At 44.8% G+C, this 22,413-nt stretch overlaps 1 protein-coding gene across 1 annotated transcript; it reads right to left on the bottom strand.

The window, feature by feature from the left end:
• Nucleotides 1–6,876: 6,876 nt before the first annotated feature.
• On the bottom strand, nt 6,877–18,763 carry LOC148636963 (SLAM family member 8-like). Its single transcript, XM_088623459.1, has 5 exons — nt 18,619–18,763; nt 10,932–11,243; nt 10,170–10,412; nt 8,894–9,004; nt 6,877–7,068 (listed from the first exon to the last, which is right to left on the bottom strand). Exons 1-5 carry the CDS (start codon nt 18,659–18,661, stop codon nt 7,052–7,054), a joined length of 726 nt encoding a protein of 241 aa, XP_088479585.1. The 5' UTR covers nt 18,662–18,763; the 3' UTR covers nt 6,877–7,051.
• Between the last annotated feature and the right edge of the window lie 3,650 nt (nt 18,764–22,413).

Raw genomic sequence — 22,413 nt, 5'->3', positions numbered from 1 at the left:
TGCAAAGGTCCATAAACACAAGATTTTCGAAGAGTTTTCAGAAACACTGATCGAAGCACGATGCAATAGCTTGTATTGTGTTGTTTCCAACTCAGAACCCCCTGGAAATCTGTATTGATTTTCATGTGTTTTGCTTAGAAATTGAGCCAGGTACGTACAGTAGTAACAGCTGCTCCATTACTGTGTCAGTTACGGATGGAAATTGAAGATGATCACCAGTCCCGAGTTCTGCTGAGTGGCGACTCCAAACCACCCATTTGCTCCAGGATTAAAAAAAAAAAAAGCACCGTACCGGAAAGGAATATCGCAGAGGACCTGAAGATGTACAAACGTGTCTACACATACTAATTTAACACTTCATTTTCTCGCCAGACTTTCTGGATGCCGGAACAGTTCAGTACAGTTTATATTATCCGGGATCACCCACACTGGATCGTGTCCTGAAAGGGACTTTCGGACACAAACCTAAACCTGCCCAAGTTCGGGAAGACGTTTCTCCTAACCCTCGCTCTCTCCGCAGACATCACAAGTCTCCTCCCTGACTCCTGCAAGTGATCAATAATCTCCCGGGCATCGTCCCTCCCCCCCGCTTCCCGCTCCCCGCTCCCAAAGTTTCTGCTGGCGACACCCCCGGTCCGAAAAATCATTAGCCAATCATTATTTAATTATATATCCGCAATTTTTACGGACACCCCCCCTCCGCAACAGAGATTCCCTGTACGTAATGTCGCTGTCTGCACGTACTCGTGTCACTGTCCTTTTCAGTGTTTGTGTAACACAACGACGTGGAGGAGCAGCCAAAAACAAAATACAGAACCCGTTTTTCATCGGACTACACGAAGGTTTACCCTTCTATCTGGAAAACACAATGTTACATTAGCTCGACGCACCGTCTGTAACAGCGATTTTTTCCACGGTGGTAAATTTTTCCATAAAACGTGGTTTTTGTTCTCAAACTGTTCACAGTTTGAGGAATCTAAATAGCAGGTGTTGTAAGTGCCTTACAAATGTACAAACGGAGCAAAAAACTTGACAATATGCCTTGCTTAAAAAAAATCCTAAAAGGTTTAGATAGATACTTTATTAATCCAGTGAGGCAAATTGCAGAATACTCGACTGTGTGATATAGTAGTACAATAGTATAGTTATGCTTTAAACATTGTACAGAGAAAAGTCATCTTTGTCATAAATAAATGAATTCCAGGAAACACGAGGGACTTATTTATTCACAATTCTAAGTATTCCATGGATAAAATCCAGCAAAAAACAATCGATAATATGTTCTTTAGAAGTGCAGTGGGAGACTCTGGAACTATACAGAGACCTCCAATGCTTTCCCTTTCCTCTGGGAGATAAAAGGAGGCAGAGTGGTGCAGGGGGCTCACATTGCTGCCTAACTGCGCTGGGGCCCTGGGTTCAGTCCTGCACCTGGGCGCTATTTGCGTGGGTTTTCCCCGGGTTCTCCGGTTTCTCCCTGCTGTCCAATAACATACTGGCAGGTTAATCGGCTTCTGGGAGAATCGGTCCTGCTCTGAGCTTGTATCTGTATTTGGCCTGTGATGGACGCCCTGCCAGGAAGAGGACACAAGTGTCGCCATGGCCTGACAAGGTCCAACCAGTGGCAAGATCATCGCAGCCCTGCAGGAGGCTTCTAGTCGGTATAATCCCTGCCAGGGGAGGATTTACAAAATACTAACTACAGGGGTGTGAATACACAGTATGACCTTTGTCTTTTCTGGCCTTTGCTTCATGCAGTGATTTAGAAACAAGAAGGGACCTTTCAGGCCATCTAGCCCGTTTGGTGGTTTGCAACGGACTGACGCAAGAATCTCATCCAGCTCTTTCTAGCAGAGCAGCCTGAGGAAACGCCACCCCCACCAGGATGGTTGTTCTCCCAAATCCTTTCTATATATCCTCCCAGAGTCTGGATGCGACCTTTATTTTGTTACCCTGGTTAAAAACATACCCCAGGTGGAAGTTGTTTGGGAGAAATCATTTGCCCTCTACTTGCCAACTCGCACCCTTCATAATAATGTTTCTTTATTAGCCCTATACAATTTCTTGCATTAGGAATTTGTCTTTTCACATACCCCAGCTTGCTCTCCATGAGACACACAGACTGGGAGAGAAGCTTGGGGTCAGAGCGCAGGGTCAGCCATTGTACAGCACCCCTGGAGCAGCTGGGGTTAAGGGCCTTGCTCAGGGGCCTAACAGAGTAGGATTCCTCTGCCAGCTGTGGGATTTGAACCAGCAACCTTCCAATCACAGGCACAGATCCTGAGCCACAGAGCCACAGCTCCGCCCCAAACAGGTGTGACTAGATTTGGGTGTTACTGCGACACTTTAGGCATAAGTGAGGAATTGCAAAGAAACCATGAATGTCATCCTGCATAATTCCTCCGCCGACTGCCAACAGGGATGGCTGGCTCTCCTGGTCCTTATCCACAAAAATCCCAAGGAAACAACTTCAGAACTTTAAATGGAATTGAATCACACAAAGGGAAAAGTTTGATACAGGTTAACTTAGCACAGATGACCACCCTTCTCAGCCTGATCACCATGTGATTTCTATACTCAAATTGAGGAACTTTAATGCATTAACTTGACCTAAACCACTGGACAATGTTTGACCTTAAAAGTAAGTGAAGGTGAAAGTATTGTCTGAGCTCGAGACCTCCCCTTCAACTCTGCTTCTTGCAGTTGAGTGTGATATCATATCTACTCACCCTCATTTTTAAGCTCTATGCTTTGCCTGTCTGTGTCTCATTTTATTGGGGAGTCCCTGCTGCATCGTGTCTTGCTGTGTCAATAGAGAGTTTATTATTTGTTGTGGGAAATTCTTCATCAGAGGAGCAGGACATCGTCTTGTGCAAATTCAGGTTTATTGAGCTCAATAAGGACGGCAACGTGCCCTGGGTCTGCCCCACAGAACAGACACCCTGGAAAGGGTTACTGACCCTTATATACAGTATGGGCTCAGAAAGAAGTTTGGTTTCACAGTTTTATGGTTTGTTATGGATATTTGTCCTGTCCTTTGACGTGCAACAGTCATTGATCTGCTTTATCCTGTGTTGTTTGTTTATGGCTGTTGGTCCTGTTTTTTGTTATGTAGCAGAAGTTGCTGGAGCTACTAAAGCAAATCAGCTTTATTGCATGTTAGCATAACCTTTGGTGAAGGTTGAATTAGCAGGTCCCTGCACTACCTTCAACAGTGTGGTTAAGCAGTAATGTTGCAATGCTGGATGTGTGCAAAATTTAAATGTCCCACTTCATTTTTTTTATCTGTTTCTGACTCACTAATCACATCCCCTTGTTACAATTATACCCAGATATAATGGCCTAGTGCAAACAGCCACACTCAACTTGCCATCTTCAAAATGCTGTTAGACAACACGTTTCCTCCAAATATCCTGAACTCTCTTCATACGTCACCTACTGACAGCATGTTACTTGATAAGGCTGATATACGGTTTGTTTTTGTGAACTTGCTTTCTTGCGGTTATTCACACTCTCGACTCTACTTCCTCTGGAGTCAACAACCATTTCTTCAAAAAACGAAACCTAGAGCTATTGAAGCAGATAAGACACCTGGCATTTCTCCTGCATATTTTACTGTACAGGGAGCACATTCTCAGGAGTCTGAATTTAATTCAGATTTCACAGTGAAGAACTCTGACATTAGGAACATATTTGGTTATATATATTTGCTCATTTTAGTTTATAGCAAATCTACCATTGGGTCAAGCAGCAATGATGAAGATGAGCAATGATGGTGATGCTACAGCATTCATCTGAAGTTCTGGAAGAGCTGCAACAGAAATAGCTTGCCCAGGCCCTGGAGAACCACAGTTCTGGCACATTTGAGCAGTTGCCCTGAAATCCCCAACTTCTGAACACTGGGGAGAGTGTACAAAACTCTGAAGCACTGAAACGCCTGCTAATGAAGCAGGTGACCAGTTCAGTTTAGCAGTTCAGCTGTCAGCTGAAATGAAAAACGCAAGGGCAGGAGTATTTTACGGCTCTGCTTTGGGGGTTATTCATGACAAATCTGTCTACCTACTGGTCCTTACAGCCAGTTGGATGGAGGGAGTCCTGATGGGCCCAGGGAGGTGGTGATAATACTACTATGAAAGATACAGGCATTGTGATAATGAGTGATAAGAGTCTCATGGGGCCCAGGTGGGAAAGTCAGGGAAGAGCACCTCATTAAAACACTTTTAACAAGCTTTAGGGCTCTGACTTGACTGTAACTATCGCTGGACTGGTTCTCAGTTAAAAGCTTAGGTATTGGGACAGTGCGATGGAGTTTGTCATTTTTGCATGTGGATCATTGAAATTTGTATTATTTCAGATAGAAAGATGAGTGTTTGCAAAAGTACAGAATTTCAGCTGTTATTTCTGGTTAATTGTGTGCACGGACCAAACATATAAAATGTCTGATGGCTCAATAACATGAGGACGAATCAGCAAAGACAAATCTTCAGCAGGATTGCAGTTGCCCCGATGTACAGAAAAAGAGCAGAAGTTGTGCACTGCTATATTACACAGCTATTTCCTGTGGAGAAATACAATCACGCCTGAAGCCTGAAGGCTCAGAAACATCACATTCCCTTGGGGACAGATAAAACACAAAGATGAATGATTTGTATTAAAACTCGACGGCTCTTGAAACTCTGCAGTCCAGCAGCTCCTGAGGTCACGGTGCAGTACTCGGTGCTGAGACACTTTGAACTGCAGCAGCGCTCCACTGCAGTGTGTGTGTACAAGGTGTCGTCTCTCCTCCTGGGTCAGAACACACTGAGCTCTGCCCTGTGCCTCCCTGCAAACCTGCTGGGTGGCTACAATTCCCCATCATTGATCCTGCATTGCAGGTGCACAAGCCCCCTGACCTCAGATCCCATCCTCCTCCTGCTTCAGTGACCCAGATGTCAGACAGATGAGCTCTGATTTTGACTTATTTTAACCAAAGCAACTTACAAGAGATACACCTACCATGCTGCCAGTGTAGAACATCTGAACACAGCTCCACACCGCCTTCGGTCAAGAGTCCAGAGCCCCTGATTCAAAGTGATGAAATCAGTGTGTTTGTTTTTCCATTAGTGTCTTGAGTTTTGTTTTAAAATTGGTCAAAATCTTTTTTTTTTTATGTCCATCTAAGAAAATTATTGTGTTATTTAATTCTTTAATTGAACACTCATGCTGGAAAATGACTCTAGATCTGTGTTTGAGACCTTTCATTTGTGATCAGGTTCACCTGAGGGGGCCTCCTCTGTGAAGGAAATGTTGTGACAGGACATGATTATGAAATAGAGCCCAGGTCTGGGGAGGAGGGGGGAACAGAGGGCAGGGGTAGGCTTTGGGTGACCTGGGAGGTTGCAGGCTGGCCAGAGCTTCTGAGGAGAAATGTTGGGACTCTTCGACAACAAGTCACAGTCAGATTAATAATGAAATCTCTGCTCACACAGGAAATCAGAAAGCAGCAGCGACAACCTGAGAAAACGAAACACAGAGAGGCTGAGCACAGAACTCAGGAACCGAAGGGTGGGCAGACATGGCCCCACACTCTACTGCAGCAAGTAGAGTCAGGAAGGGAGCTCACAATACTTTTTTTCCTTTGAGTCAAATGTTGTTGAGCAGTTTAGTTCAAGTTACAGCGTTAAAGTTCCTCAGCTTGAGTATTAAAGTAGCATTTGAATTACAATTCTGAGATGAAGTGTACTTCTAGTGTACTGTGAAACTTTGAACTGTCATATGGACAGTTATCATGTTTCAGATTCACTCTTCCTTTTCCCCCGGTTGGTGCATTTCGGTGTGCAAGTTCTCAAGAACCTCCTGGATAAGGACAGCTGAGAAATTCTGGAGGATGTAAAAAATGTTAAATGTCATCTCGACACTACCTTTCTCTCTCCCGCACACCTGAAGAAGGCTTATACAGCTGAAACGCCTTTTCTTTTTCCACTTTTCAGTGTGAAATTAAGCTCTACTTCTTTCATTCTTAAAACTGAGCACACGAGGCACTTCTCTTTACAGAAAGGGGCGAGGGGGAAGGATCAATCTCTCTCGCCATGCTGTTGAAGTTGATACTCCGGCTGCTTTTAAGATTACAGCTGGATCAGATCCTTGGATCAATTCGCTACAAATTGAGCTAAATGGGTTGAATGACCTTCTCTCCTTTGTAAACTTATTATAATAATTCCTCACACTTATATAGCTCTTATCTGGACACTCCACTCAAAGCGCTTTACAGGTAATGGGGATCCCCTCCACCACCACCAGTGTGCAGCCCCACCTGGATGATGTGACAGCAGCCATAGTGCGCCAGAACACTCACCACACACCAGCTCTCAGTGGGAAGGAGAACATGGTGGTTAAGCCGGTTCAGAGATGGGGATTATTAGGAGGACGTGATTGGTACAGGCCAATGGGAAATTTGGCCAGGACACCAAGGTTATACCTCTACTCTTTTCAAGAAACAGCCTGGGATTTATAATGACACAGAGACAGTTCTATATCTCATCCGAAGGACGGCACCCGTTTACAGTATAGTGTCCCTGTCACTATACAGGGGCAATGGGAGCCACACAGACTGCAGGGTGAACGCCCCCTGCTGGCCCCACTAACCTCATGTAGCTACCTTAGCTTTCCCATGAGGTCTCCCACCCAGGTACTGGCCAGGCTCACACCTGCTGAGCTTCAGTGGGCTGCCAGGTGTGAGTTGCCGGGTGATCTGGGAGCTGGCCTTTGACTTTTCCAATGTCCGGAAGCAGGGATGGCTGGGAGAAGAGAGGTGGGCTGGCTATGACTGACTATGACAACAATGTCCTTCAGGATTGAATACATTTTGTCAGTTTAAACAGCACAGCAAAAACCAGGCACTGCTTTTTTAGGATTTTATTGACCAAGTCAAGCCTTATAAAAGTACAGAAAAATAACACTGAGGTACATAAAGCAATGCAGGGAGTTCTCACTCCAGAGCAGAGTTCTGAATCTTGTTTGCTCCAGGGTGTAACGCCATATGAAATGAAATGTAACCATGTTTCTTCATAAAAGTTTATAGCTGATTCCTCTCTGAAATAAACAAAAAACATAGTTCAAGACAAAAAATGGAGATAAGGTAAATAATATAATAAGTAAAAAGATAATAGGATGGTAGACACAGTGAGACAGAGAAGAGATTACAGAGAATTCCTAACAAATGAACACACACAACAGGACAGGAGGCACAGTTAGAGAGAGAGAGGAGATACAGTAACAGAGAATCCCTCAGTAATAAACACACACAACAGGACAGGAGAAACAATGAGAGAGAGAGGAGATACAGTAACAGAGAATCCCTCAGTAATAAACACACACAACAGGACAGGAGACACAATGAGAGAGAGAGGAGAGGACAGAGAATCCCTCAGTAATAAATAAATACTGTACAACGGAAAAGAGGCACAGTTAGAGCAAGATGGAGTCAACAACGAGATGCTGACACAGCATCTTGAAGTTGCAACAAGCCCTGTTCAAAATTTCCAATCTCATCATGACAGCCGGATGTTTCCCTGAAGCCTGGAACCAAGGACTGATCATGCCCATCTATAAGAATGGAGACAGACTCAATCCCAACAACTACCGGGGCACCTGTGTGAACAGTAATCTGGGGAAGGTATTCTGCAGTATCCTAAATACACGAATACTGGCCTTCCTTACCAAACACAATTTCCTGAGCAAGAGTCAGATTGGTGTTTTACCAGATCACCCCACGTCTGACCACATTTACACCCTACACACACTGATAAGACAATCAAACCTAGTCTCACACTACACGACACAGAAATCAAGTTGCTGTTCTATGCAGATGACCTGGTCCTACTGTCGCCCACAGAACAGGGGCTGCAGCAGAGCCTGGCACTGCTGGAGCAGTACTGTCACACCTGGGCACTGCCAGCCCATCTGGACCCAGAACAGGGGCTGCAGCACAACCTGGCACTGCTGGAGCAGGACTGTCAGACCTGGGCACTGACAGTCAATCTGGACAAGACCATGGAGATTGGTCTTGTCCAGATTGGTTTTCCAGAAGAAAGCCAGACCTCAGGGAAACAGGTACAAATTCACACTTAACAACAACACATTGGAGCACACATCCAGCTACACATACCTCGGTCTCGCTATCAGCTCATCTGGGAGTTACACAATACACATTAGCCGAATATCTAACCAACAAAAGTAACAGCAAAAAGAAACAGACCCTGATGAAGTACAGGCTCAGTGATCACACCTGCCAGAATCACAACAGGTCACAATCCTACTGGGAGAAGGAGGAGGGAACTCAGTTGAACTGGCAGCCCAGTATGTGACAGTATGTGTCCTGTCACAGTCTGAGGAACAGTGAGCCTGTCTCCCAATAATGCTCCATATGTATATATGTAAATATCTTATGATTGTGTCTTTATTGTAAATGTCTGTAGATTTTTGTTTTATGTGAATTGTATTTGTTTTGCTTTGGCAACACTGATTTTACTAATCGGTCATGCCAATAACCTTTAATAACAAGGCACCTACCTCAGTAGTAAACATGAAAGACAAATGTTTCATAAACATAGATGTACATGGTAATAAACATCCATTTGCACAAAATAGAAATTAAATGTCTTGAGGCTAGATTTTGCATTTGCAAGTGAAATGATTCTATAGACTTTTTAAAGGGGACCCAATTTGTAGATCTTGTTAATTTTAGGTATGGTGTTGTCCCATGTACTCATGACACACTCTTACTCAAACAATAGCACATAAACACACACATCAGCAAATCCAGTCACACAAGCAGGATAACAGACTGTCGCACACTCAGAACTGAGCACAGAAAGACAGGAAATAACACAAAGATAGACTGTTTCTGTCCTCTTACCTTGCCTCTTTTTCCTCAAGAAAAACCCTCCCACCACAATTAACACAGTAATTGCCACCACAGTTATTGACACCACAATCCATTTTGTGTTGTCATCTGGTGTTTTATGTTCTGTTAGAGAGAAAGAGATTAATGTTTCACTAAGAGTGAAAAATTAGGTCAAGATACCTGCAGACAGAAGGACAGGGAGGTTAATGTAGATGCATTTCCTAACTGGACATTAACACTCTCTGAGAGGAGGACTGTAACACTGGACACAGTGTAACACAACCAAGGCGAGAATCATTAGCGACAATTTCCATCACGTACTGTACAAGAAACTTAAAGTACTCAATACTCAAAACCTTTCAGTACGCTTAGTTCTTGGTTGTTGTCATTCCTAGTGAAACAGTAACTGTGGTTGTATAGTTCAAATGAAAGAAGAACACCTTATTCTAGAACTGTACAGGTAATGATAGTTTACACTAGGACTTGTCAGTTGACTCTGCTAGTATTGTAGTACTGGCTTCACAGCCTGGGTGTGCTCTCCTTGAAAGTTATACAGTGAAACTAGACCCATGTCTTGGCTGTCAGATCTGCACAAACTGAATGCTTTTTATTGCACATTCCCAGTGTGCAAAGTCAGTAGAGCCTTATCTCATGTCTAGACTCCGAGGGGTCATAGGGGGGTAGGTGAAGACTCACACCATCAACATGGTTTTCTTTGGGTTTTTCTTTGCTGTTTCTGCTGATATTTAACTTTTCTCACCCACAAATGTGTCCACTTCGAGCATCGGGGTTTTAATGAAAAGTGCGAATTTTAAAAAACCTCGTTAGACATCCTTTGTGAGTCAGAGGAACAGGACACTAATGGGAAGAGGGGAAGACTTTTGCCCACTGCTGTATGTGCTGTATCATACACTATAGTACTACAGCCTGACACATTACAGCACTTAAGCAGCTCAGCGAGCTCCTTATGAACATGAGGCGGGGAAGAGATCTGTACAGGGTGTTGGTGTGACTCTCCTAGCTGAGGGAATGGCAGCCGATTTCAGAAGAGGAGCTGCACAAACCTCTCACTACTGCAAGGAGTTTGCTATGAGGGTGTAGATGGGGAGGAGCAGGCGATGTGAGACGTCTCGGGTGCAAGACTTATACATGTAGGTAAGCAGAAATGAGTGAGATTAGGATATCGCCTTCCTCCCCAGCATCGGTGGCAAACTCCATTAATAGCCAAGCATGCTCACATGGTAACTATGAAACACTGAAACCTCAACATTGAACAAACACCCCTCACCTGTGCAATTTTCTGGAGGGGAGAGAACAGCTAACTTCATGTCAGCTGGGTTCCAGGCTGAGCACTTGAATGGGGGGGGCTGTCCTTTCAAGTCCAGTTTTGTAGTCATGATGTTATTGTGAACCTGGGGCTGATCGAGTGTCTTGGTATTCCAGGCCATGTTCACGCCTGGCCCCATCTCCACAGAGCACACTGCAGTGCAGCTGGAATTGATGACCCACACCTGGGGCTTCGACACCGGCTCTGCACACACAGACACAGCAGCACTGACACCTCACATATCACAGAGCTGCTTCAGCGAGAGGGACTGAGAACTTTCACTGACTGTACTTACTGTAGACAGTGAGGGTGAATATCTCTCTGACTGTACTTACTGTAGACAGTGAGGGTGAATATCTCTCTGACTGTTCTTACTGTAGACTGTGAGGGTGAATTTCTCACTGACTGATCTTACTGTAGACAGTGAGGGTGAATCTCTCACTGTTCTTACTGTAGACAGTGAGGGTAAATTTCTCACCGACTGTTCTTACTGTAGACTGTGAGGGTGAATTTCTCACTGTACTTACTGTAGACAGTGAGGGTTAATTTCTCATGGACTGTACTTACTGTAGACAGTGAGGGTGAATTTCTCACTGACTGTTCTTACTGTAGACTGTGAGGGTGAATTTCTCACTGTACTTACTGTAGACAGTGAGGGTGAATTTCTCACTGACTGTACTTACTGTAGTCAGTGAGGGTGAATTTCTCACTGATTGCACTTACTGTAGATTTTGAGAATGAAGTTCTTGGTAAAGCGATTTGCTTTTGTTGACTCCAGTTCAAACTCTCCAGAGTCCTGCACAGTTAGATTTGTGATGGTGATCTGTCCAGTCCTGCTGTCCCAATATACTCTCCCTCTGAAGCTTGTTTCATAGTCAGTGTCACTGACATTATTTTGGACAGTTATAATACTGCCCAGGCCTGTGTACTTTAGATGTCCTGACAGTATTATTGCATCAGGGAAGGTGAAGGACTCTCCTGCAGTGAGTCTGCTCTGCTGCTTTTCCTCAGACTGGGACACAGAAAGGCAAGCACCTGGAACACACAAGATCTCAAGACAATTTGAAAAGCCTCAGAGAAGTTGTCCATTTGTTGATGAGAAGTACATTATTGTATATTTTTAGAAGCTTATTAGAGTATTTTATTGTATTAAAACAAGATGTGTTTTAAAAGAGATTTCAAAGCACCTTTGGCTGTTGGGGCACATTTACTTCAGGGAAATGTTAGAGAATAAAATTCAGTATGATGGCTGAATTTCCTTTTGTCTCAATATGAGTTCTGTGACCCGGTAAACTAACCCAACACTTTTGCTGCAATCACTCTGAGTTCTTGTCTGTTCTTGATCGGTTTTGACTTCAATGTGTTCTTCAGCATGTAACATGCTGCTCATTTGGATAGAAATCTGGTGAATCCCTGCCCAGTAACTACAGAAGCATTTTCTTCTGCATGAGCAGAGAAGAGGTTTCTGTAAAGATCATATTCATTCTGCTACTGTTTTAGTTACATCATCAGTCCAGATCATCAAACCAGGCCAGTTTTATGGACAGCTGAAACTCTCTGCATGATCATTGGAGATGCTTTCCTGCAGCCTCTTAGTTCTTGTCTGTTCTTGGCTAGCTCGGACATCAGATTGTCTTTCAGCATGTAACATGTTGCTCATTTGAACATGAATCTGGAGACTGACCTGGCCAGTCTCAGACTGTCCATTGTTTTCTCCTGATGACCTCCTGAGCTACACAGGCTGTATGTTTTGGGTCACTGTCACACTGCCTGCTACCTGGTGATGTGCCACCCAATAATTCTGGAAGGACTTTCTTCCACATGAGCAGACAAGAGGCTTCTGTAAAGATGGGATTCATTCTGCTGCTGTCGTCATCAGTCACATTATACAGACGAATGAGACAGTTCCACTCTGGCCATGCAAGACTAGGTCGTGACATCTCCTCCTCCAGGCTTAAAATTTCACTGGGCAGTACAGCCATGAGCCAGGATAGTCGTGGAATAAAGTTTTATGGAGAGAAGAAACCAAGACAGAATTTCACCAAAGTGATGCAGATATCAATTGCTTTGAAGTAAAACAAAAACAAGTTTTGACTTGACTATTCCAATACTTTTAGAGGGCACTGTATATTCCAACAGTATTCTGAATAAGCTCTTACCACTGCATTGTGTAATTTTCAAACAACATTATTTTATTTAAATTCGACACTTTTAACTTTATGCTCTAACATTTTCTTTGACATTTAATTTTATAAGCTTCCCCGCATTGTCTAGAAAATATAAATGATACATCAACATGACTAACTATCTTTCTCACATTTTTCAGTGTTTCCTTTTTTATATTTATGGTTTCTTTTTACTACCTAGTAAAACCTGATATATTTGTCTATATCAGACAGGTGTTTGCCCACTTGTGATTTCGTCTTAATTATTTTGATTTTGATTTACTGATTCTACAGTCAGTGCTAATCTTCCTAATTTTATATCATCTGGAAATTTGACTAGGTTAATAACTAAACCGGGAGCTAGATCACTGATATAAATTAGAAACAGCAGTGGTCCTAGTACACATCCCTGTGGTACTCCACTACAGTATGTATCTCATATAATTAAGAAGAGCAGTGTTTCTAGTACAGATTCACTGATTACATTACCCCAATTTGAGTATTTGCCTCTCATCTGTACCCTGTTTTCTATTTAATAACCATTTCTCCAATTAAAACCAATGGCAATTTTTTTGAGAATTAATTGTTTATGAGGAACTTTATTCAAAGGCTTACTGAAAATCTAAATATACCAGACCACATGTCCTGTGAATGTTTGTCACAGCTGTTGCTTGTTCAAAGATCTCTAACATGTTGGTTAGGTACAGCCTCTCTAAATCCATATAAACTATTTCCTTGTATGCGATCCTCTAGTTGATTTCTAATTCTTTTTTCTATAACGTTATGCGATGAGTGCCGCTCTCTTTACGCCCTGCCTGGATTTGATCCCAGTCCCTCGTGGGCTCTGAGTATGCTCAGAGCCACTCCCTAGACAGCATACAACTCCACCACAGTCTTAAACAGTCTTACATTTAGGGAGGAGTTACTATGTATGAACATTGGGTTAGATGTTTTCTTTTCATTTTTAACCATGTTCTCGAAAATGTATTGCTTGTGTACTCCTTTCATTGGTGAAGAGACACCAGTTTCCAAATTACCGCTGGTACAACACGAGAGCCCATATGCACATTTTTAGGTATTAGTTTCAAGATCGACATAATTTAACAATAAAACAACAAAATTGAAAGCACGAGCATTATAATATAATAATCACAGACTTTACATTTCTATTCATTTTTGAAGTACAAAGCAGGTGTTTCCCCAACCTTAAATATACGATTAAAATTGTTCAAATTCCATGTATTCATTCCAGAAAGCAGCGGAGACAGTTGTATTGCAAATAAAAATGTATTTATTTCGAAGAGTACGGGACATTGTGAATCAACAAAGACGTTAAAAAAATAACCCGATGTAGTTATTTTGCAAATAAGTAAAGCATTTTACAAATAGATTCTCATTGACAGTAAACAAGCCGATCCACCTGGCGCTGCTAGCTCTCAGCTCTCAGACCCGCGATTGGCTAAACCCCCGAGCAGTTCGGGCCGCGATTGGATGAAAAGTGAGAATCGATACTCTGATTGGGTAAAGCGCCACAGCGGAAGTTCCGAGAACGTGTAGATACACAGGTGATGAAAGTTCTTCTTGGTCCAAATACTGTAGCCCCGGTTAACCGTGTGTACTGTGTGAGCACGCTGGATATACAGTAACACATCCATTGGTTTCCAATTACTGGTCAATCTAAGAGAAGTCGCACTGAGGTCAAAACTGATTAGCAGACAAAGAATGTCATGGCATCCACAGCGCGTTCACGACTCACGTTAAAAGTGCGCGCATCACGATCACATCGCGATACCTATTGCGACTTGCACATGACTGTCACGGCGCCACTGTCGCGACATTAAGTCCATATATCGTGATATGGCGTACCCCCGACAAAACGCCCACACCTATTTCGCGATACGGAGTCCACAAATCGTGATACGACAAACGGCTCCGCGCCCATGTCGTGACATGAATCCCACATATCGCGATATGACATACCCAGGGAAAAATGCCCCGCCCTATGTCGCGACATTGAAGGCCCTATATCGCGATATGACATACCCAGACGAAATGCCCCGGTCGATGTTGGGGAATGGAGTCCATATATTGCGATAGGACATACCCTGACATATGCTGAACCCATGTCGCGACACATAGTTAATATATCGTGACACGTCCTATCTGGTCACAATATATCCTGATATGAGACCTTTGTTGCGACAGCGGTGCCAGGTTGGCATGGAAGCAAGGCGCCAGTCGTGATATACACTGCCGCGATATACATGCGATATACATGGGGTCCCTATCATGACATGCTGCGGGGGTCTTGTTGTGATGGTATCCCTCAGTTACGCGTTTGGCAACAGCGTGTCACGGTAGGGAAAGAAAGGAAAATGTGCCTTAGAAAATAAAACCATAATAAAACCTTACAATCACGGTGATTTTACATACATTACAAACACAGGTTTATGTCATAGATGGCTAACTTGTTGGCATGCGTCATGTCTTAGTGTTATTCACATCTAAGGAGGCTCATGTTTATGGATATTGATTCACTGGAATGACCTGTTCCACACAGCGCTGTGGGCTGGCCAACAGCAGCCAGACACCTTGTCATCTCGGCTTGGAAACACCAGGGGAAGAGACATCGTTTGCTAAATGGAAGACGCTGCGCAATCGTCAATAGACAGCATTCTCATAAATTGATTTTTACTCGAAAAAAATAACAGCATCTTGCAGGTTTTTTATTAGTCATGTTAATTTTAATGCTCTAATTCTGCAGTAACACAGACTGTACATTTGTTGGTTGCCCTGTTAATTCGGTCATCTTCAGCATTCGCGCAGACACTGTGCGAGAACTCAGTAATGAGGATCAGCTGTTCTGTCCATCTTGGTTGCCAGTAAGAAAATTAACCCATAACGTGATTCTGCAAGTTTGCAGGTTAATGTGTCTCAGCAGAGAGCACAGAGGTGTCTTGTCTCACAGTGTCCGGTTGATGCAGTCCTGTCAAAGCTGCACGCAAGACAGGACCGCAAAGCGTCTTTTTAATCTGCTGACCGAAAACAGACTTTTCTCTTGCGGGCATATATATATATAATGAATTTGAGGTGAAGCACGTGATTTTTTCAACCGCTTTGACTGGCTGGAATCGGACGAGGTGCTCACGCAGGCTCCAGCCGCAGGCGGCAGTTCAGGGGTCAGACTCCGCGCGGCAGCGGCTGTGCCCGCTCGGTGCCGCGCTCTGCCACCGGACTGCCCGGAGGCTCCTGTTCGCTTTTCAGGGTTTCCGACTGCGGGCAAAACTGCTCCACTCCGGCCCCTTCTGTACAAAAGCCGGCGCCTCACACGTTTCCCGTTATATCCCGGGCCTCTGTGTTATCAGAATAACCGGCTTTTCCCCAGTTCTGAGATCCTGGAACAGGCGTGTGACACGGAGCTGACCCGGGACGGCTCTCGGGATGAAACTCTGACAGCCGGAGGGAACCCAAACCATCACCCTGAGGGGCAGAGGGCGACCCGAGCCGGGGTCCTCACGCGTATATACGGAATACATTCAGTGTTGGACCCAACGGGCTTACGGCTTCCCCTGCTGAATTCACTAAACCAAAACGTTCGACCCGGCTAGAATCGAACTGCACACACCAGCGGGTCTCGGGGACTCGTGCCATTTCCAGCGCGCGACGCTGCGCACACCCCTCGTCTGCCTGCACCGAGCCAGGCGCGCGGCACCTGCACGAGCCGACCGTTTCCAGGGTCACACGCCGCCGTGCGAATCCGAATCGAAACGATACCAGTGACAGAGACGATGAGAGCACTTGCTCTGGGCCGATCATAAGAGAGGGGGGCTGGGAAAGGAAAAGGCGAACGGCTATAAGTATGTCCTCGCGTCACGGTGCCGCGATCAAGCCTGCGATTCAGACAGACCTCGAACTGCAGCGCTCTTACACATAATTACTGAAAAGATGGTGGGCCTTCAATAAAACCCCGAGAATGAGGAAGGAGACCCGGCCCGAGCTGCTGGGGTGCACAGCCTCTCCCCCACATGCTCACAACACGTCTTCCTGAGAGTCTGCCGTTCTGTAATGACATCAGTTAGAAACGCGTTTCTGGCGCGAGCGAGAGCAGTATGGAGTGTGTGTGAATTTCCACTCCTTCTCTTCTGGGAGATGCCTCTGTGTCCCCAGGTGTAAAAGTAACAGACTTACGCTCTCACGCAATGTCCAGTACTGGCCTCATCTCTAGTTGTGTTGTATTGTTGTAGTGAACTGCTCCATAAAACACCCCCCCCTCCCCACGGGTTAAGAAAGCTTGAAATGAAATTTGATGGACTTGTTCCCAGAGTGTATGAACTTGCACTGATACCTGGGACCGAGCTGAAGTAAATGTTGTAGGTGGGCGTTGAGGAGCAGGGTTGTAATCAAACAGTGGCAGGTTATATTATCGTTATTGTCATTAAAGGACCACACAGCTATATATAAAACTCAAAACAGGATTGTTGAAATGTACCGGAAGTTAGAGAGGGTGGGAGATATTCTTACCCTGTGGGAACTTAAAATCACTAAACACATCAGAAATTGAAGACAAGGAACTGTTCCTCTGCGCCTAAAGTCATACTTTCGGTGTCTGATCACATACAGTACGATATAAAAAACACCAGGACACAGATTCCCCTTGTGTGACTCCTGGAAGGCACATTTCCTTCAAGAAACAGATTAAATTCACAGACACCTTCATCAAAGTCAGGCTTTTTTAATTATTAGGTTGTTAGTGATAAATGTAAGCATCTTGTGAGCAACTCTGAGAACAGTTCCATCCATCCATTACAGTAAAGGGTGACTTCTGTAAGATACCTTCTTAACACCTGAGCCCTTGTTCTTTCTTGCTAGCGTGATTTTAATTACACTGGTCTCAAACCACAGTGCGATGCTGAAATACTATATTGCACCATACGCAGTAATATTACAGTAGAGGGCTCTTAATGGCAGCCACAGAGCTTTTAGATGTCACATGTGATGCAGCTCTTCAGGACACTGGCTTTGTGCAGGGCATGTCTTACTGGCAGTGGCACTGGTGCTGTGTGAGCAGTTCCACTGGCGGTCTTTCTTACACCCCAGCGAGGGGAGTAAAGGACTTCACTCAAGAGAACAGCAGTTCGGCTCTATGTCTACAGCAGGTTTACCATGTTTACGATCCACTGCGTCCGGCCACGGTCATCACATCCAGAAGACTGGATCCATGTCAGGCCTCTCCTGTCAGTACTGGTGCAGTGACCTGGCGTACTTTACTACAGCCAAGCAGAGAAACAACTGCGTCCCCAGAAACACTGCGAGGGAGGACAGAGAATCCCTGGGAAACGGTTCATTATCTACAGTTCAGTTCAGTTTACCCCTGGAACATCCAGTGATTACCAGCAAAGTTTCTGAAAGTCAAGTAACTATTTGAGAATAAAAGTTTTGTTCCTTTGCTCCACAAGAAACAAGGAAAAGCCATGTATAAGTCAGCATAAATGCATTGAGGGAATGACTCTGCAGCTGGGAGGATGGTAGTTTAATCAAGTGTGCTTTGAGACAACGGGTTCAATTTGAATTAACTTTTTTTTATAGTTGAAATGTTCTCTTCCTGCTGATATTTTGTACCCAGTCCACACCGAGTGTACGGTCAAGCAGGCTTAGTTGCCTAAATCCTGACAACTCTGGTTTCAATGTCTTTAAACTACACTGTAGGACTTGGATTATAATTGCAATGCTGTTGAAAAAGCATACATCTCTAAATAACGTCCAACACCTATGCCTGGATCTTTTGTTTTCCAAATGCAGACATAAAAAACTTGTTTCTTCTTAAGATAACATTTACATCAGTACCCAGCGGGATCCTTGCGGACATTTTGATCCCGTCGTTTACTATAATATTTCTGTGAAGGTATAGACCTATTATAAAGACAGAGCACTGAGTTCTGAGGTGTCCCACGAAGCAATATAACACGTTTAAACACATTTGGAAAGCTAGTATTGCATTTACCGGCAGGTATTGCTCGTATTCACAATTCTAAAACACAGTTTTTTCATCATTATTGCATCTTCACCGGCATGTGTGCTTCTACGATGCCTCACAAGCCAGGGCGCTTCACCTCCTACACCACATCCGCGCCTCTTCTGCCGTCCGGCGCTCGAGACGCACGAAGGTCCGTGGACCTTCTCTTCGCCCCCCCCCAGGTCCGAGCCCGGCTCGCGCACCGCTCGGACCTGCGACCGGCGCTTCTCACCTGAAACCCCGAGGAACAGCAGAACCGCACCGCCGAACGCCATGGCCCGCGATGCACCTGACACTGCCAGCGCACTGAACTGAAGCGCAGTTCCTGCACGCCTCTCGACTTGAACCGCGATTTCCTCTACCGGAATTATCTAGAAAAGAAGAAAATGAACTTTCTTTCGCCTTGCAAAAACGCATGCGAACGATGTACCTTGCTGCTAATGTGTGCCAACATGTAACACGTCACAAAGAGATCAGTATTTAGTATTTACTGTAGCTACACGGTAGATAGACTGCAAACAAAAAGTATGTAAGTTTGTGTGCACTAAAGATAAAGGCTACTACCTGTGTATTAGCGATAGTGGCTACCTGGTATAAGTGAGTTATCAGACACTCTCCTTGAGTTGTCTATTAAATAAAAGATTTCGTAACACATCTTTACTAGTTTCCTCAGTTACTATGCCTTTATTCTGATCAATTACTGTGTAAATGGCTGTAGCTGTAATCTAATCTCTGGACTAATCAGGCGTCCCCACAAAGTGGAGATACACACAAAGGACACAGCTGTTGTGGGTTGAATTATGGATTTATGGACTTTCAAATTCTCTCTCTCTTTTCCTTGGTCCACAGTTGTCCCAGTCTCACTGAAATCTGTCCCCAACCCCACTGAACTCTGAACTGTGCCCTCAATTTCACTGAATTATGTCTTCAATCTCACTGAATTGTGTCCTCAATCCCACTGAACTCTGTCCCTAAGGTGACCCAACAGCCAGGCCTGTGTCTGTCAGTATCACCTGTATGAGAGGTGTACTGTAGTCCAACAGTCAGAACTGTGTCTGTCAGCATCACCTGTATGAGAGGTGTACTGTAGTCCAACAGTCGGACCCGTGTTTGTCAGTATCACCTGTATTACAGGTGTACTGTAGTCCAACAGTCGGACCCGTGTTTGTCAGTATCACCTGTATGAGAGGTGTACTGTAGTCCAACAGTCGGACCCGTGTTTGTCAGTATCACCTGTATGAGAGGTGTACTGTAGTCCAACAGTCGGACCCCTGCTCGTCAGTACAGCAGCCCAGTAACACGGTGCCGCCTGCTGCGGTCGGACGCTGTGAGGCTGAGTCTCGCTGCTCACAGACTCGGAGGGACTCTTCCAGGTCACAAACACAGCTCGTCTCCCGACATGACACGCCGCCACACGAGCTTTGGGCTCCCTGAAACTTTTTCTTTGCACTGTTCTAGCGCTTCCTCTGAAAATGTCCGTGTTGTTCCGTTTCCCCCACATTGAAGATGCTTGAAAAGGAGAATTTGTCTAATTCTCGGTATCTCGGAGGTGCCGGTGATCGTGTTTCCTTGAGCGGGGAAAGTGTGCTTCCTCTCCAGGAGCGGTCTGGAGGTGTCTACTTGTAGATATGACCTTACTTTCTGTTCCCAGTCACACTTATCTGCCTGAAAACTGGGCTCAAAGTCCTCATTGATCGCTCTGTGGAAAGGTCGCCTGAGCGCGTCCCGCTGATCAGAAACTCTGCGCGGGTCTGTGCTGTGTCTACACTCTCGCAGCTGCCCACAGCTGAGCGCCGGTTTGGCGATTTCACTTTCGACGTTTGACTTCAGATGAGATTACGACGCTCATATTGAATATCTGCTGTGGAACATTGCACACATGTTCTGGGTGCTGTTTTTGCCAGTTTTAGTATTTGAAGGAAAAAAAACAAACAAACAAATTTACGTGCGTTTTGAATTAATCGGATCGAAAGATGGCGATTTAGTCGTATTGATTTCGTACGACTTCCAGACCTGACGGTCACACAACGCAGTTTCTGGGCCATTGGCCTTCTATGAAATTGTGCATACTGTACTTCAATATCAAATTCATTTTTTAAACTTAATGACCTGTATTGGCATAGCGGATGAATTACTGTTTCATCGGCGGAATGAGAATTACTCATTCTCATGCCCTGTATTCCCATTTGCCTCTGTCGAACGAGTTATTTTCATCATCTCTGTTCATAAATGTCGTTCGTCTGCAATCTGATCTGATGTAAACAGCACGCGACAGGTAACACCGGCAGCCCAGCTCGTGCATGACTGTACAATGTGGCACCACTGTAAATACGTCGCCTGTCTGGCTTGGTGTTTGCATTAAAGCACAGGGCAAACACACGACTACCTGTGTCGCTCACAAGACAAGAGATTAGTTTATCCTCACAGACTACTAATCAAAGTAGTTCATATTGTTTACACCAGCTCTCCTATCAGCATCAAATGGTGGACACTGAAATATCACCTGTAATAAAGGTGTAAAATAAACCAACAGTCGGATCTGTGTCTGTCGGTATCACCTGTATTAGAGGTGTATTGTGACCCAACAGTCGGACCCGTGTCTGTCAGTATCACCTGTATTACAGGTGTACTGTAGTCCAACAGTCGGACCCGTGTTTGTCAGTATCACCTGTATGAGAGGTGTACTGTAGTCCAACAGTCGGACCCGTGTTTGTCAGTATCACCTGTATGAGAGGTGTACTGTAGTCCAACAGTCGGACCCCTGCTCGTCAGTACAGCAGCCCAGTAACACGGTGCCGCCTGCTGCGGCCGGACGCTGTGAGGCTGAGTCTCGCTTCTCACAGACTCGGAGGGACTTTTACAGGTCACAAACACAGCTCGTCTCCCGACAAGACACGCCGCCACACGAGCTTTGCGCTCCCTGAAACTTTTTCTTTCCACCGTTCTAGCGCTTCCTCTGAAAACGTCCGTGTTTTTCCGTTTCCCCCACATTGAAGATGCTTGAAAAGGAGAATTTGTCTAATTCTCGGTATCTCGGAGGTGCCGGTGATCGTGTTTCCTTGAGCGGGGAAAGTGTGCTTCCTCTCCAGGAGCGGTCTGGAGGTGTCTACTGTAGATATGACCTTACTTTCTGTTCCCAGTCACACTTATCTGCCTGAAAACTGAGCTCAAAGTCCTCATTGATCGCTCTGTGGAAAGGTCGCCTGAGCGCGTCCCGCTGATCAGAAACTCTGCGCGGGTCTGTGCTGTGTCTACACTCTCGCAGCTGCCCACAGCTGAGCGCCGGTTTGGCGATTTCGCTTTCGACATTTGACTTTAGAAGAGATTTCATCACTTGTTGTGTGACAGACGTCCTGGCGGCAGCAACCACTTTCGACATTTTAACAGAAAAAAGACATTTTACGCGGGTTTAGAATGAGTGGGTAAAAAACGATGTGTTACTGTTATTAATTTCGCCTCGTAAGACTAAGACTTAGCCGATACTGTGTAGTCAAAACTAAAAATGAGCCATTTGCTGCTTTTCCGGCACTTTTGCAAACATTAGAGCAATGACCTACAGAGTATTAGACTGTGGAAAGGCCAAAAATAAAACATATGTCCTTTGCTCAAGCGAAAGTTAAGAGGTCTGTCCCGAAAGGGCTTCAGTTCACTTGTGTGAATCATTCTCGTGCACTATATTCCCATCTGCCTCTGTCGTCTGAGCTATTCCCACGTCTCCGTCATAAATGGAGGTTTATACCTGAAGTTCGGGAAGAACAACAACGACTAGTCGGTCTCACACAGCTGCTCCTATTAAGCACCAGCATTACGGAAATTAGCTCTATATATTTAACACAACCCCTCCCTTTGCAAGTATATCCCCTATCTTTGGTGCTTCTTCAAATCATTCTAGCATGTTAAACAAAACTGCCTCTTTCTAAACACATGTTGGGTGGGTGTTAAAATCCATAGTTTTCTAAGTGTCCTTCTAGTGTAGCTCTAATTACAATTTCCAAAACTTCATTTGTAGCAGATGACAGGCCCCTTT

This window comes from Lepisosteus platostomus, unplaced genomic scaffold (genome assembly GCF_059453375.1).
Source record: "Lepisosteus platostomus isolate fLepPlt1 unplaced genomic scaffold, fLepPlt1.hap1 Scaffold_140_H1, whole genome shotgun sequence".
Lineage (NCBI taxonomy): Eukaryota > Metazoa > Chordata > Actinopteri > Semionotiformes > Lepisosteidae > Lepisosteus > Lepisosteus platostomus.
This window is presented reverse-complemented; position numbering and strand designations above follow the sequence as displayed.